The sequence below is a fragment of the Elephas maximus genome, chromosome 22 (genome assembly GCF_024166365.1).
Source record: "Elephas maximus indicus isolate mEleMax1 chromosome 22, mEleMax1 primary haplotype, whole genome shotgun sequence".
Taxonomy (NCBI): Eukaryota; Metazoa; Chordata; class Mammalia; order Proboscidea; family Elephantidae; genus Elephas; species Elephas maximus.
This window is the reverse complement of record NC_064840.1, coordinates 8,919,945-8,937,964: the sequence shown is the minus strand read 5'-3', so window position 1 is coordinate 8,937,964 and position 18,020 is coordinate 8,919,945. Positions and strand designations below refer to the sequence as shown.

Sequence of the window (18,020 nt, the reverse complement as noted above, 5' to 3'; positions counted from 1 at the left end):
CTGGAGGGCAATTTGACAGTATTTATCAAAATTGCACATGTGCCATTTTTTAACCTACAAATTCCAGAATTTATTCTGTAGATATGCTCAACAAAGTGTGGTTGTTCACAGCATAAATTTTGGTTAACAGTAGAAAGATGAGGCAACTGTATCCATACTAAAGTGAAATGTAAGATGCACGTGTATTATAACTGGGGGAAAAACGTACAAAACATGAAGTATACCGGGCTACCACTGGTATCAGGAAGTTGCTCTGGGCAGGTGTAACACAACTGCTAACACTGGGAAGCTGGGGCACGGGAGGGGGGCCAACTTTATACCTTGTACCCTTTGGTCCCTTTGGAATTATCAAATCAATGAACGAAGCTCTACAATAACCTCTTTTCTGGCCCAAACAGTTCCTTTAATAGCTCTTCAAGGGCCCACTTGTGAGCCCTTTCCTCATCTGTATAAAGATGCAACCACGCAGACCCGGTAACAGATAAAGCCAATGCTTCACACGCCCTTTAGGAACAGTGCCCAGCACACTGTCCATGGCCCAGCTCTGCTGACTGAGTGTACATCTGGACCACAGCAATTGGACATTAAGTGAACAACAGCTTACCCTGTCTTTCTGAAAGGTAACCAAGGGGTTTTGGAAGTCTTATGCAGGAACAGCTAAAAATTATAACAAATAAGTCTTCCCTAGAATTGCAGATGGTATTTCATTTTAAGTCAAATCTTTATTTTCCAGACTTACTTTACATTATAACCTTCTCAGCACTTACATACAATCTGGCAAAATGGCATTCTGCCTAGGAAGTAGACTTATTTCACTTGGTAAATCTTAAATTTTGTTTCCATTTGCCTGCACTTTGGAGCTTTTAAATTCAGGGCAAGTGTGGTTTGCTTTTACACCTCTTCTTCCTGAACCAACCCTGGAGCCTAAGCAAGCAATGTGGTCACAAGGCAGCACAGAAGAGATGGGCGATGCGTAATCTCAGGAGGCAAAGCTCATCCTTGCAGCTGACTGCAGGGACACATTAAGGGGAAATTCCTGCTGGAAATGCTTACGCAACGAACAGCAATATTCAGACAGCATCAACTGGAACCCTCCATTTTAATAGAATTTCGCTCACACCCTCTGAAAGGTGAAGTAACAGTATTTTAAACTTTGACGACCTTCAACAGTTAAAATCTTACCCCCATTAAGATGAAAAATTTAAACCAAATTAAAGAAAACCTTTATGTCGGCTTGTCATAAGTAATCTGATCCCACATCCCCTTGAACATGAAAATGGCATGAATTCAATGATGAACATATGATCCCAAATGGAAAAACTACCTGAAAATGTATCTTTACTGTCTGAAGCGACTGATACCCTATCCTACAGGAGCAGAAGACAAGACTTCCATCTGGTGTTGCACAGAGGTAGGTCCCAACGATCCATAAACACGATCACACTGACGCTTTAAGAGCTAAGCACATACCAGCCAATTCTAGAGGAGTGTAACATTTGATTTCATAATGGAAGTTGAAACCCTTTATTCTACTTAAACAATTCCATATATAAATCCTAGCTCATACTCATACAAATCTAACACTCAAAATGAAGGCAAACTACAAGATGATGCAAAAGCCATGCCTTGGCATTTATTTCGCTGTGCTTCAGTGGAAGCTCAGAGGGCTTAACTGACAGAAAATTATCTTCAAGGCAATAAATGCCAAGGTTAAATTTGTTTCCAGGGTAACAGGGCCATGTGACTGGTTTAAGGTGGGACCAATACTTTACATGCATGGCACTAAAAAATATATTTTTACTGACATTATAAAGAAACCAATTTCTTCCCCTAAAGGCCCATGTACATATATGAAGAGCATCTCTCTGCCGTACAGAAGCTACACATTTGATTTTGGCCAGAAATTCAGTAATACGTCAAATGCTGGAGTAGACTGAGTGACCTGGAAAGCCCTTTAAAAATCGGCTTCAAGCTCTCTTCAAAATTTCTTCCATCTTACAACTGTCATTCTAATTGTGAGGCAAATATATAGGCATTAAAAAGAAAAATTAATTTGGGAACCATTCTTCTAGAAGTCTGTTTCAGGGCATTTGAGGGGAGGCCAGAAATCTGTATTTTAATAAGTTTTCCAGAAGCACTGAACAGATTAGTAGAAGAAAAAAACCCACAATAATTAGGGTCATAGATCCCCTGAAGGGTTTATTTAGAGTAGTTTTTACTACCTGATGTTTCTTTGTCCCAGGTGTGCCAGATCTAGGTCAAGAGGACCCTAAGCTTCACAACACTTGTGAGGTGTACTACATATACCTCAAAGTTTCACGTTTAAATCTGTTTCCATTAGAAACTGAGATATTACTTGAAAGGGACTAAAGCATGAATCCAAAATGAGTTTAGAAACATGCCATATTCTAGTATTCTGTGAGAAGGCCCTCGTATCATCTTCCCATTTTCAACAGGACATTAACATGAGGAAGAAGCAAAAGGAGTCCTACCTCAATTAATGAAAGACTTCATTTAACTTGTTGTGCGTGACTCTGCTCTATGCTTTTGGTTTGTAATAGATTCATTTTAGGATCGTGTCCATTAGAAAGGAGGTTCTCAAAAAAAAAAAAAAAAAACAAAAAAACCAAAAACAGGTTCTCTAAGAAGGTGGAAAAGCCATGAAAGTAAAGACCCACTGAATAACTAAGACGGAACAATTTTCCTTTGTCCGCAGACTTCTGTGAATTTCAGATGGTTCTGTGCATGAGAAGCAGGCAGTCCTGTTCTGAAGATCACATCTAGTAATATTTCCCTGATGGGGCACGTCAACACCCTGAGGCCAAGTGCTAGTGGAAAATCCTAACTCTTGCCAAGGGAATGCTCTGCCATTTTTTCCTCCAAAAATTATCCCCGTCTCTTTGGGCCAGGCAGGTATAAAAGAATCAACTCTGTAGTAAACCACCTTCCATTTGTACAACATCTGGCACTTCTCAAATTCATTTCTTGGGTCCCCAGGTCCACAGCTGTTTAATCTGCTGCTGCAATGAAGAGGTAATTTCCACTCTGAACAAAATCCTCCAAGTACACTCTCTAGGGGTCACCAAGAATGCAAGCAGAGTCAGTTAAAGGAAATAATAATTTGTCACATTTTGGAACTATTCTGAATACAATCATGTGTCGCCTAACGTCCACGATTCGTTCTGTGAAATAGGACGGTCTCTGATTTGGATGTTGTGTGAACACCATATTCTTAGCAAAGCCTCCCCTCCCCTCTACCTTGGTCAGTTCAGACCCCTCAGGGTCATCCACAGCTACACAGCCTGCAATCCCCTTGGATCCCCTCTACTGTCCACTAGATACACGTGTTGCGTGAGGGAAGCTGCTGCACCAAGTCTGGTTATGTCCCATTCTCCAATTGGAATTTCTGAACTCTACTGTAACCTTATGGGACTAGGACAGGTATGTGGGTCAGACGCTGCCCAATGTGGCGCATGACTATATGTGCTTTCTTTACCTTAAAATCTAGAAAGGAATGTTTATAAGCAGTGATTCCTGAAACGCTTTACATATTTACATCAAAAACCAATACTCATGGTTAAAATCAGCGCTAGCCAGGAAAATCCTTTTTATAGGTCTGTTATATGTAAAACAAAACAAAACAAAAAAACTGATTTATCGTGGTAGTTTCCAAACAGTTACTAGCATCTTCTCTAAGAGGAAACTATATATAAGATCAGAAATTGCCTCCTAAATACCACTATTATTTTTTAACTTAAATGGGTCCTTAGAAAAGCCATAACAGAATTAACCCAAATTACTTTAACATTTAATTGTGACTCAAATATTTCTACCATGTTCCCACTTTGAGTCATAATTTTTGTTGTCAAGCAGGATGAATGAAATTCTTTACTTGAGAAGCCTTATTTGCAGACAAGTATTCCAGGCCACGGGGTGAGCAAGGAAGTAACATTATAAATTACTGTAACACACTGCATTTGCCCCAAATCTGGTTTTGGGGAGCATCATCTATGATGAAGGAGCCCTGACGGTGCAGTGGTTAAGTGCCCAGCTGCTAACTGAAAGGTCAGAGGTTCAAACCCACCAGGTGCTCCATGGAAGAAAGATACGGCAGTCTGCTTTCGTAATGATCACAGCCTTGGAAAGCCTATGAGGCAGTTCTACTCAGTCCTGTAGGGCTGCCATGAGTCAGAATTACCCCGATGGCAACAGGTATTTATGATGTGCCTTAGCTTTTAAAAATGCAAAATAAAATGAAAGAAAAATCTGTATTTGGACTGAAAACAAAAGCCATCTATACTAACGGAGGATTAGAAATGGAGGAGAAAAGCCCACGTCAGGAAGACTCAGGGGTTTCAACTGAGAGGGCAACTACAGCTGCCAAAGAAGTCCCTGAGGCTCTAAGAACAGAAGACAAGCATCTAGAATATCTATCAGGTTCCATTCACCTAACTACATTCAACTGGAGACCAAAGAGCAGCTATCAAGATGGCAAAGGGTTTGAAATCAATAATATAAAACAACTGGAAGAGCTCAGACTAATTTAGAAATAAAACTTTTTTTAGGCTATAGCACACTGTTGAGAGTCCAGTTTTACCACGAATCGTCACATGCTCTTGGACAAGTAACAAACGCTTAGAGTTTTTAGTATCCTCATCATTAAAATAAGAGTTTCTAAGCTCCCCTCCAGCTCTAAGTGATTTTTTCTACCTTCTGATACCTAACAGGCCATCGTATGGAGAGGAATTAGACTTCTGTGTAGTTCCAAAGCAAAAATCTAAAGTACAAAAGTACTAGCTCACGTTAAGGAATGTTTTATGATAAAACTGACAAGTGGTACAGCTGCCCGAGAAGACGAGTTTCCAGTTGTAAGGGAGATGTGAGAGACAGCAGGGAACACCCTCATCTGATGCAGCCGATGCACTAAGCCAGGTTAGAGCTCACGGTTTCTGACATGCCCACCAAGACAGGCTCCAGTCTTTTTATTGCAATATATACTTTTTAAAGGGAAAAGCCCCATCTCTCACTGCCCTCATCCAACAAATATACATCAAGCTGTTAACAGTGTGTATCTTCTAGACCTTCGTAACACTAAATTTCACTGAAATAAAATCACAGACCCTTCAAAGTAATAAACATAGATCTGTCTCATTCTTTTTTGCTAAAATTTGGAGAATACTTATTCTACGCTTAATCTTCACAAATCCAGGGAAGGTGCTATTATTCTCAGTTTACAGATGAGGCACAGAAAGGTAACCTGCTCAAGGTCACAGCGTTTTACAGCACGCTAAGGACCAAATTAACCATTCCTCGTTTTCATGGCCATTGAGGCGTTTCTAATCTTTCCTACTACAATGTTATGTGGTGAACACCCTTGTACAGTTGATTACTTCTGTAGGGTAGATTCACAGAAGCAGAGTTTTCCTACAAATTTTCATCTCCACTAAATTTACGTCCCTGCCATTTCCCTGTACTCTCAATATGTTATATTTTCCTGAGCGTTCGTAATGCTGAACAGTTCATATTTTCAAAAATCGTTGTATTACCTTCAACATAAAAGTCACTTTAGATTTCTACCCAGGCAAAATCTGTCAATCATGGTGGTTTCATGCATGCTTAGGAAAGATACTCCCGGTACCACATAGTTTCTTCTAATTTTTCCAAAATCTTAATCACAGTGGAATAGAAACACTGGCACTTACTGGTACTGTGACTACCACCGAGTCATGGGGAGTGGGGAGAAGCTATGCTTACAGGCAATTAAGAAATGCCAGCCCTGGGAAAATCAGGTCAGGCCCAAATCAAGCCCAAGCCCACTGTCATCTAATGGCTGGGGAGACCTCCCAGAGTTCCTTTATTTTTCATGGCTCTTAACTTCTGAGCTACCCAGTCAATGCTGAATGGCTCTTGTCTCCAAACTTTCTCAGCTTTTAATATACTCACAGTGATTTCTGCTTATTTCTGTTTTGCTCTTCTACATATATACAAGCTTTTAAGATTAAGAACTTACATCTCTGTTTCTACATGCATTTATAGGAACTCAACGAAAATAATGATTTCTACTGCTATCTGGATACCGGCGTCTCAAACCCGCAACATTGTGAGGATGGCGCAGGACCAGGCCACGCTTCCTTCTGTTGTACATGGGTGGCCTTGACTCTAAGCCAACTCGACAGCAACTAACACCACTTATCTGGATACGGTTATCTCAGACCTTCAACTCTAACTAGCCCTGTGCTCCCATCCTTCCCACTGAGAAACAACTCCACGTGGCAGGGAGGAGATTAAAAGAAAACACACGCTCAACACCTTATTTGGTCATACCTACTTGCTTCTATTTCTCTGATCAATGGTTATCATGTTTAACCATGTTCCATCCAACACTATGTAAATTGCTTATACCAGGCAGTTTTTAACTTAATCATACTGTTTACCTGTACTTTAATTTTTAAAGCTATTGGAAAGGACTACTGGGGAGGAGGGCAAACAAAACCCCTGAAATTATATACAAAATTTTGAGTATTTGTCTTTGGGGAGAGTTCATAGATTTTTATTAATTCTCCAAGGGTCTATGATTGAGAACCGCTGCTCTAGAGCCCTGCTTCCAAGCATGGTCCTCTCGGGAGCCTGTTAGAAATGCTGATCACCAGGCTCCACCCCAGACTTACAGACCCAAATCTGCATTTTAAAAGGCTCCCCAACCAATTCCTATGCACAGGAAGTTACAGAAGCACTGTGAGGCAAACTACAGGCACTGGCAGACCAAATCCATGTCCTGTTTTATTTCTTTTGTTTATAAAACAGCCCTTGAGCTAAGAATGATTTACATTTTTAAAGAACTGTCAGAAATTTTTTTTTTTTTTTTGCTACAGAGACTGTACCAGGCCCACAAAGCCCAGAGTATCCGCTAGCTGGTCCTTTATAGAAGAGCACACACACCCTGCCCTTCAGCATAGAATTGACCCAGTATTCACGTCTGCAAGCTGGGTAGGCAGGCAAGGATGTACTAGCTGAATGCTCAAAACCAGGCCACTCCAATCCCAACAGCTTTCTAAAAGCAGGAAAAGTTCACCTGAACTCATGGCCCAGGCCAAAAAATGCTATAAAAACCCAAACCAAACCCACTGCCGTCAAGTTAATTCCAACTCATACGGAACCTTTGGAAACCCTGGTGGCATAATGGTTAAGACCTACGGCTGCTAACCAAAAAGGCAGCAGTTTGAATCCGCCAGGTGCTCCTTGGAAACTCTATGTGGCAGTTCTACTCTGTCCTATAGGGTTGCTATGAGTCAGAATAGACTCGACGGCACTGAGTTTATGGGAGCGACCCTTAGGGCTGAGCAGAACTGCTACAAGGCTGTACTCTTTATGTGAGCAGACTGCCACATCCTTCTCCCTCAGAGCGGCTGGTGGGTTCAAACATGAACCTTTTGGTTAGCAGGAGAGCACTTTTAACCATTGTGCCGCCAGGGCTCCTTTTCAGAGCCAGAAAGCCCCTTAAAAAAGTACTGATTCTGTTACCATACTCATCAGATATCATGAAAAATTAGGATAATAATCCAGGTTTTCTTACATGAATTGAGTAGTCTATTTCGCAGGCTTGTCTTTCCTCTTCCTCAACTGCTTGGAAAAGCCACTTCACAGATGTTGCTAAACCTCATTCCTGCAAGTTGATTATCAGAAGTGAAACTCTTCTTCCTTTATTTAGCCACCAGGTTTAAAAATGTTTCCTTTTTATTCTTGAAAAATCCTGAAACTGCTGGCACTACTGGTGAGCATTTAGTCTTCATCTTTGGAAACATAAAATTACCTTCTTACAGAAGCCGTGCAATTCTGTGTTAAGACTGTGCCATCTTCGTCACTTACATAACCTTAAAGCGATCTGTGTCAGAGTCTACAGCAGGACAGAAGTCACCAGAGGATACTATGTCCTCGTGCTAGTCATCAACTCCAGGTTACCATGATACTTGAAGTTTGTTTTAAACACTCCTGAGAACTAAGCCCTTGAGAAATCAATAAATAATCCCCTGGGGAATATACCAAAACCCCCCAAAGTCTAAAATTAAGACTTACATAGCTATTATAAAAGTCTTGACTAACTTTTATATTATTATAGATAACACAGAAAGCCTAAAAATGCTGATGTTCATTTCTCATACAATTATATCTGCTTTTAGTTTTTGGTTTCCATCTAGTCACCCAGAGAAATATTTTCCTGGCGTTAAGATAATGCAAAATTACCGTAACTTCAGAAGATGAATGTGTGGGTCTCTGTCATTTTTATTTGCCAAATAAATTTTATCTGGCTCCTGCATTCTAAGTACTTTCAAAGTTTACATAAACATTTGCCGTGCGTACTTATACAATTTCTCCTTCGAAAGGCTATTAGCTCATACAGCCAACACCTAAAATCTCATTTCCTCAACTCCCTGCACCCCTCCCCCCCAAAAAGAATTTAGTCCAATCTAGCCTTCAGAAAAGCTCAGTAGAACCACCCTATCAGGTGTCTTCACAAAGCTTTATCATCCCAGTCAGAAGATGACCCGAACACTGCAAATGATGACTACAAAAAGTCAGTTCCTTTCTGCAAGAATGAAAATAGCAAGTCAGCGTTTGCCTTCATCTTCAAAATAGTTTGATTTTCTCCAGATTCTCAGATTTTCAGAAAGCTCCCCACACCCCGATTTCATAAAAGCTACCATGTCTAAAAGTACAATTCATGCCATTTAGCCCTCTGGGCTATGTGGAGAGTTAAGATTTCAACTGACCAAAAAAATTTAGATCTTTAGAATTGAAGTTCATTTCTAGTTTCACAGAACTGAACTATTGGGCTACGTGTCAAACTGCAGGTTTAATTACATTATTAACCCTAACAGAAGCAGAGCTTAAGTAAAAAAAGCCTCAACATACACCAAGAAGCCATCCAAACAAAAACACACAGAGCACACTGACAACCTAAAAGTTAAATCATGACATGACTTCCCTGACATGATAAAGGGCATCTACAAAACCCACAGTTGCCATCACACTTAACAGTAAAAGACTGAACTCCTTCCCCCTAAGATCAGAAACAAAACAAGAATGTCAATTCTCGCCACTTCTATTCAACACTGCACTAGAGAATTCCAGCCAGGGCAGTTAGGCAAAAACAAATTTAAAAAGGTTTTCAGATTGGAAAGGAAAAAGTAAAACCATTTCTATTTTCAGGTAACAGGACCCTGTATATAGAAAATCCTAAGGAATCCACTAAAAAGTTGTTAGATGCCATCAAGTCGGTCCTGACTCACAACGACCCTATGTACAACAGAACAAAATAAAAAGCTATTAGAACTAATGAATGAGTTCAGCAAGGTTGCCAGGTAGAAGAGCAATACACAAAAATCAATTCTATTTCTGTACACCATTGTTGGGTGCTGTCGAGTCGATTCTAACTCACAGCAACCCCATGCAACAAGGTAGAACTGCCCCATACATAGTTTTCTAGGCTATAATCGTCACAGGAACAAATGTCCTGGTCTTTCTCTAATGGAGCGGCTGGGTAGGCTTGAACTGCCAACGTTTCAGTTTGCAATACAGCACTTTAACACCTGCGCCACCAGGGCTCCTTTCACTAGCAAGGAACAACCCGAAAATGAAATTAAGAAAACAATTCCATTCATAATACCTTCGAAAAAATATAATTTTTAAAAATACTAAAACATTTTAGGAATAAATTTAACAAAAGTACAAGATTCGTATACTGAAAACTATACAAATGTTGAAAGAAATGAAAGATCTAAATAAATGGAAAGATACCCCATGCTCATGGATCAGAAGACTTATTACTGCTAAGACAGTAATATTCTCCAAACTGATCTAAAAATTCAACACAAGTCTTACCAAAATCCAAGCTGACTTTTTTGTAGAAGTTAACAAACCAATCTTAAAATTCATATGGAAACACAAGAGACCCAAGAAGTGACAAAACAATCTAGAAAAAGGTTGGAGGATTCACGCTTCCCAACTTCAAGACTTACTCCAAAGCTACAGTAACCAGATGGTGTTGTACTGGCACAGGAATTGAGAGTTTAAAATAAATCCTTCATTTATGGTCAAGTGATTTTTGACGAGGGTGCCAGGACAACTCAATGGAAAAAGAATAGTTTTTCAACAAATGGTGTTGAGACAACTGAATACCCACATCCAAAACAATTAAGTTGGGCCCCTACCTCACACTACACAAAATCTTCCTGACTTTCAATCAGGCAGCAGTTTCTTGGATATGACAACAAAAGCACAAGCAACAAAAGAAAAAAACAAGTGGACTTCATCAAAGTGAAAACCTTTTGTGCTACAAAGGGATGCCACAAGGAAAGTGAAAAGACAACCCACAAAATAGGAGAAAATTTCTGCAAATCATTCATCTGATAAGGGACTTGTACCCAGGATATAAAAAGAACACTTACAGCTCAACACTGAAAAAACAAATAACCCAATTAAAATGGGTTATTGAATAGACAATTACCCAAAGAAGACATACAAAATGGCAAGTAAGCATATAAAAAAGATGCTCAACATCATTAGGAAATTAGGGAAATATAAATCAAAATCACGGTATCACTTAATTCATGGTTAGATATAAAAAAGGAAGACAATAACAACTACTGGCGTGGGTGCAGAGAAACTGAAACTCCCATCTATTGTTGGTGGGACTGCAAAATGGTATAGCTACTGCGGAAAACAACTTGGCAGTTCTTCAAAGTGTTACACAAATGTTCACAGCGGTATTATTCGTAATACCAAAAAGTGGAGGCAACCTGAATGTCCATCAACTGATGAATGGATAAATGAAACATGGTCTATCCATACAATGGAGTTTTATCTGGCAATAAAGAGGAATGAGATACTGATACATACTACAACGTGGATAAACCTCTAAACATCATGCTAAGTGAAAGAAGTCAGCCAGAAGAAGCCATGTACTGTATGATGCCATTTATATGCAATGTCTAGAGTAAGCGAATCCATAAAAACAGGAAGTAGATTAGCAGCATTAGCCCCCAGCAGCCACTAAGCTAGTGAGAGAGGGATGAAAGTGTTCTGGAATTACAGTGGTGATGGCAGCACACCACTATGAATGTAATGCCACTGACCTGTACGCTTAAAAATAGTTAAAACGGCAAATTTTTTTTATTATCTACTTTACCACAATAACAAACACAATCTGAGATTAGCGGTGATGACTGCACAACTCTGATATATAAAAAATCACTGAACTATACAGTTAAAAGGCGTGAATTTTGTGGTATTTGAATTGTATCTCAATAAAACTGTTGTTAAAAAAAAAATCATGACTTGGGTCTCCAACAAACTGAAATATGATTGACACATATGCTATAAGGAGCCCTGGTGGCAGGAATGGATTATCCAACAAGCAAGGTACGCACAGGCTTACTTGTGCTTACTGATCTGTAGTGCAGTTTCACCTGTTCATCAGAAGAGGTGGTGAAACCCATGTGAAACTGCACCACAGATTAGTAAGCCCACGCTACCTTGCTTACTGGTTAACACACCCCTACTTGGTGGTGCAACAGTTACTAAGCACTCAGCTGCTAACTCAGAGGTTGGTGGTTGGAATCCAACCAGTGCTCTGTGGGAGAAAAGGCCTGGCAATCTGCTGCCTTAAAGATCACAGCCTAGAAAATCCTATGGGGCAGTTCTACTCTGTCACATGGGGTTGCTATGAGTCGGAATCCACTCACAGGACCCAACAACACGTACTATGTATACACTAAATCCACTGGACCTTCTACAGCAAATAACTGCAGTTGAAGACAGAGGCAATAAACCACAAAGACTTAAGTTTCCTCAAATGTAAAATATGAGTAACAGTACATACCTATATAGTGTGGTTGATGGTTAAAAGCCAAGCTCTAAGAATATCGCAATCTCTGGCATATACTCCCAGTTGTTTAGCTATTATTACTGAACACATACATATAAATTCAAATGTTCTGTTCTGCAGAGAAGCTGCACGATAAGCACGTTTGCATTGGATAAACCTACCTCACACGCTCCTCGTTCAAATTTCATTCATTATTCGCCCAGAGCTTCTTACATGTTCAACAAGATTACAAAGGTCAGTGTGACAGTTCTGCCCTCAACGTGCTCACTGCCTAATAGTATGTATGCAAGTGTTTGATAAAATACCCACAGCTACCCTAGACTAGGTACCACCTCTGCTCTGCATCCCTCAGTGAGAATGGTCAAAATTCAAGAAGAGAGTATTCTATGAGAGCTCCATGTCAAAGCCTGCATGTGCTTTTAGAAATTAGTATGGGCAGGGTGGAGGTGGAGGGCTGGGAAAGGAGAACTTGGAGAAAAAATGTGTTAAACTACCAAGACATTGTAGCATTCCCCGTGAAGAATTCCAAATAGTTGAAAGGAAAATGGATTTAAATGTGTGTGAGCGCAGTGACAGCAGAATATTCGCCTAAAAGGGCTCCTCCCCAGGCTTAGCAAACAGGAATCTGAGGTTACACACACTATGGATCGACCATTACTTGTCCTTCCTAAGCTGCCAAATGCCAACAGTTAAACCAATTACAGAAACGCACTTATAGATACAGGGAATGGAATTTCACAATGTGTAAGAGGTCATGTAGATCAGGGCTGAAAACTAAAACTATGCTCCTGAGAATTATGCATCAGGAAGATTAATAAATGATACAAAATATGCTCAACTTCCCAAAAAAGGTCAAGAGAACGGGGTGGTAGTGAACACTGAAGAGAGATCTGCATGGCAGGAGCAGGCGAGTGTGGCAGAGACGAGCTCAAAGAGGCAAGGAGGAACTAACAACCCGAGGCCTTTTAAGGCAAAGGAAGAATTTTAGGTTGTACTTCAAGTGCAATGGGGAAGCCAATGAAGGGTTTCAGCGGATAAATAAACAAATGGCCCTTAAAGAAACCACTCTGGAGAATGGACGGGAAGAAAAAAACGAAGAGATGGTGATCATCGCAGGGTGAGGTGGTGGTCTAGACTAGTGTGGCTGACGTGGGAGACAGAACCAACGGGCTTTAAAAACAGTTTAGTGGAGAAGGGTGGGAAGAATCTGGATGATGCCAGGTTGCTCAGTTAACTAGGTGGCCGAAGTGACTTACAGAGATGGGAAAGGCCGGAGGAAATCAGAACTCAGAGGAAAAATGAAATCAAAACCACCATTGTCGAAGAGAAGCTAGCTGTAGGGAAGATGCCTCCAGGTATGAAGGCAGCACTCCCGACCCCCCCAGCCAATGCATCTACTGAGGCAAACTAAGGATGGACATGGGAGGTAACGAGATGGCCTAACTAACATAAAACGCTCAAAATAATCTTACTTTGAGAGGCTGAAAAGTAAAATAAAGCTGTAGACCTGGGAAAATACACACAAAATCAAAAAGAATCTCACATACACACTTAAGCGACGGTTTCTGCACTCCGACCTACCACGTGTACGTACATTTGTGGAAAGACAAGCTCTCTTCCTCCCATGTCTCCTTCCCCATCCTAGCATCATCACACCCAACCGCCTAGTATCTTTGATTCTCCATCCTACCCCTCTTCACCCCACATTCAGTACCAAAATCTGCTGCTTTGCATCTATATCAGAGACTTTTTTTTTTCAAACTACACATGACCAGAATTCCATACCCAAGGGAGACTCTGACAATGCTTTGGGTCGAGACAAGTATTTAAAGAATGCCCCAGCTGATTCTAACGTGCAAAGAATTACTATCATAATAAACTCTTAAAATCCTTCCCTCATTGTTTCTAACGGAGGCCTTGTGGAGCAGTGGTTAAGAACTTGGCTGCTAACCAAAAGGTCGGCAGGCAGTTCAAATCCATGAGGCGCTCCCTGGAAACCCTATGGGGCAGTTCTACTCTGTCCTATATGGCCGCTATGAGTCAGAATTGACTCGATGGCAACAGATTTGGTTTGGTTTGGTTCTAGCCTTCCCGATTCCAACCTATTTTCTATGTCACTGCCAGATTTCCCTCTCTGAATAAAGTCTATTGACCTGACAACACTATTATACCAATTTGCGGGTTTTAATCATTGAACTGGGGTTAGTTAAGACAATGTTCTCAGTCTTCGGAAATAAACACTGACATATTTACGAGTAAAGAGTATCGTGTCTCAAACGGTTAAGACAAAAATATAGGTATGTACGGATAAAGAACGAGAATGTACATGTAGTAAAACATTAACATCTGCAGAATCTAAGTGAGGGCTAGGAAACCCTGGTGGCGTAGTGGTTAAGTGCTATAGCTGCTAACCAAGAGGTTGGCAGTTCAAATCCAACAGGCGCTCCTTGGAAACTCTATGACGGCAGTGGGTTTTTTTTAAAGTGAGGGCTATAGGGGAATTCTCTTACTCCTCTTGTAATGTTTAAGTCTGAAATTATGTCAAAATAAAAAGTTTAAAAAATCCCAAACACTTCATTCTCACATGTACCGCTGCTAATAATTTTAAGCAAGTTGTTAAATCATTTATTTACACACATACTTTGCAGTCCTAGGTAACCAACTTATTGGCGTATATGCAATGCTGTTTTTATGGAAAAACAACCAGAATTATAGATGAGTACAAATGACAAGACAATTTCTTCTCAGATGCCAAAATTGTAAAAAGCAGGCCAAGAGATACCTGAGAATTCCCTTCGCTGAAACAAGACAATAAAGAGGAAGCACACCTCCCCACAAGGCAGAGTAGAAGTGTTACTATGAGAGGATGCACAAAAAGAAAGCAAGTATTCTGAGCTAGGAGTGCCTGAGGATCTCAATATTCCAATATAATAATAGATTGTTCTGGTTGGTTTCGGGGGCATTCGGGGCTGTCTACACACATGACTACATCTAGGGCTGAGAAGACAATGGCCCTCCAAGATGTGCTTAGAGCTCTGGGCTTGCAGTGGGGGATCCATGGACTCTTTGAAGCCCACCCAGAGTCCAGGTTAAGACCTCTGGCTCAGTGGGTTGCTTAAAAGTATTTCTAAACATAACTTTTAGAATCATGAAATTACCCTTAACCATCAACTTAATTTGACAGTTACAAGTATGAATTAACACTTGTTGTGCCAAGAAACAAAACAGAAAAAAAACGGTGTCGCCATTAACCAGTATTCTAACAAATCGCTTGGTGCAATTAAGCGTCAAATCAAGTTCATCACCTCTCTTGAGTTAGTGATCTACAATGTACATAAACTAGTAAATACAGTAACTCAAAACATCTTGAAAAAAATCTTAAACACAACCTTATCAACCACATGAAGGGAGATGCCAAAACACTTTGAAATTATAGAAAAACACCACTAAAATCCAGTAATATAATTCATACATGAGGACAATTATTTTAAACATAATTACAAGCCCTGAAAAAAAGAAAACATTCAAAATACAATCTTGAATAAAACAGAAATGATAAACTCAACTCACCAGCGATTTCTACGATATCACCAGGAACTATGTCTTTAGCTTTAATTCGCTGTACACTCTTTCTGTCCTGTCGATACACTTTGCCCATTTCAGGCTCATACTCCTTAAGGGCTTCAATTGCATTTTCAGCATTTCTTTCCTGTAAAAAGAAAGCAGAAGATTACGGTCCAAATACGTGTTTCCAGCCCAACAAATCAAATCTTAGAGTTCTAATCTGAACATAAAAAGCAGCTGCAAAACCTGTCATCTGAAAGCACATTGTAGAACATGGGCGCCCCTCACCTCCATCCACACACCCCACGCTGTTTAAGTCCGTTCTATCTCACATGAAAGGTGGAAGAGCATAATGGTCTGGGCCCAGGCTCAAACCAGGCTCTTCCACTTGACAGCTGTGTGTTCATGGATAAGTTACAGGATATACAGGTTTATTGCCAATACAATGAGGACAATAGTACCTACTTCAAGAGTTGTAAAGATTAAAAGTGACATGTATAATGCTCAGAACCACGTTTGGTACATAATAAATGGTATGAGTGACCAATTAAGAAAATCAAGTTATGCCTCATAACTTCTAAGCAACCCTCTCTCCAGTGCTAAAGATCAATGGATGGCTGGAACATCACCATCACACCGCCAGTCACATACCGTATCTACCACAGTATCACCTCCAAATATATCAAGACTTAGTCACAAAGGTATTCATTCCCAATTTCAAAACAAAAAACAAGCAGAATTGAAATGACAATCATATTGAAAATACTATGGGAAATGGCTTTTAAAAAAACAAAAACAAAACAAAGAAAAGCTAAGGTGTCAAATTCGTCTTCTCTCCTTTTAGAAAAAAACGACTAGATGTGAAGGAGCGAATCTGCTATCTACAAAGTGCAAGCCCAGGCGAAGTTACTCAGCGTTTGGACAAAGAGAAGTATTCTCACTCCTCACATTCTGGCTTCATCCTAAAGCTCTTCAACTTCACCTTCACTTGCACAGAATTAATGTTCAATACCGTGTGGTCTCTTTTCAGTTCGCTGTACGAAGTATGGCCTGTTGTAAAAAAATCCCTAAACCTTCTTAAAGATGTCACAAAACTGACAGCAAATAGGATGTGTGCCTCACTTTTTACGTATGCATCTCTGAAAAAGTATAGGAAGCCTTGAATCTGGGAAATTCATAATAAAAGTAATTTCACAGTCCCGTATTAGATTCGCTTAAAGAATGAGTATATCTACATAAATCACCTCCTAACTTACGCAACTGCTAAAATATTAAACTTGAATTCACGTCATTTCAATCAAGGTCCTTCAAGTTAAGTTGAAACGTTACTGCTATTGGAGAAAGAATAAATTCTGAGCATGGCTGCTATTCAGTTACAGTCAAACTGAAGCTAACTTCTTTTTCCATAGGATCCACACCCCAATTTATGAACAGTGGCAATTTTACCTCCTTTTCTCCCTCTTCAAGTTCATGTCAGGTGAAGTGTAACTGTACTGCTCAAGGTTAATGAGATGTCCCAAGAGCACTAACTTACAAAGGACACCGCATAATTTGCTCCTATTCAGTTAGCAAAGGTGCAGCATACTCTTAAAAAATAAAGCACCTCAGACACTTGAGGACAAAGATGGCCAGTCAAAATCACTTAAACAGCCACTGCCCCCCACCCCGCATTCAAACTATCAACCCCCAACCCCTCCAGTTATATCTCCTACTCAAACTTTGAACCCTCCAACTCAGATGCCACTCCCCAGTCTCCATGAAACTCCACTGCTCTATAATCCCAGCTGCTTGCCACCTCCTCTAAGAAGCCTTCCTTGAAGACACTGACCAGAAATGATACTTGTTTCCCACTCCATACCCATGAAGGGTGAGGAAGTGACTTACCAGAGACCTCACTCTACAATTATCATTTCCCTTACTTCCAGAAGACAAGAACCCTCCAGTATTGCTCATATCATTCTGCATATTGTGGAAATAGGATTAAGATTGAAGAATGTTATTAAAAACAACAAAAAAAAAAAAACACAAAACCTAACACAAATTTGAAAGTCTTGTGAAACTGCTGGAAGATTTTACTTCAGATTTCAGTCTGGGCCTGGATTCAAATCTCAGAACTTTATGAGCTCTGTGGCCTTTGATAAGTCACTTAAATCACTCCGAACCTCACTACCACATCTGTCAAATGGGGCTATCATCTGCCTTACAAGATCATTATAAGCATAAAATGGGTGTCATGGATTCAACTACGTCCCCCCCCAAAATGTGTGTATGGCCTTGGTTAGGCCACGATTCCCAGTATTCTGTGGTTGCCCTCTATTTTATATGGTTGTAATTTTATGTTACGAGGATTAGGGTGCGATTGTAACACTCCCTTTACTGAGGTCACCTCCCTGATCCAAGGTAAATGGTGTTTCCCTGGGATGTGGCCTGCACCACCTTCTATTTCTCAAGAGATAAAGGAAAAAGGAAGCAAGCAGAGAGTTGGGGACCTCATACCACCAAGAAAGCAGCACTGGGAGCAGAATGCGTCCTCCGGATCTGGGGTCCCTGTGCCTGAGAAGCTCCTCAACCA

General features: G+C 40.3%; 1 protein-coding gene across 1 annotated transcript in view; it reads right to left on the bottom strand.

Moving 5' to 3' along the window:
• Nucleotides 1-18,020, bottom strand: part of ATP2A2 (ATPase sarcoplasmic/endoplasmic reticulum Ca2+ transporting 2) — a 48,916-nt gene that overhangs the window by 21,114 nt on the left and 9,782 nt on the right. Inside the window, exon 5 of the mRNA XM_049865442.1 lies at nucleotides 15,455-15,593. Within this exon, the coding sequence (XP_049721399.1) occupies nucleotides 15,455-15,593 (139 nt within the window). The remainder of the gene's footprint in view (nucleotides 1-15,454; nucleotides 15,594-18,020) is intronic.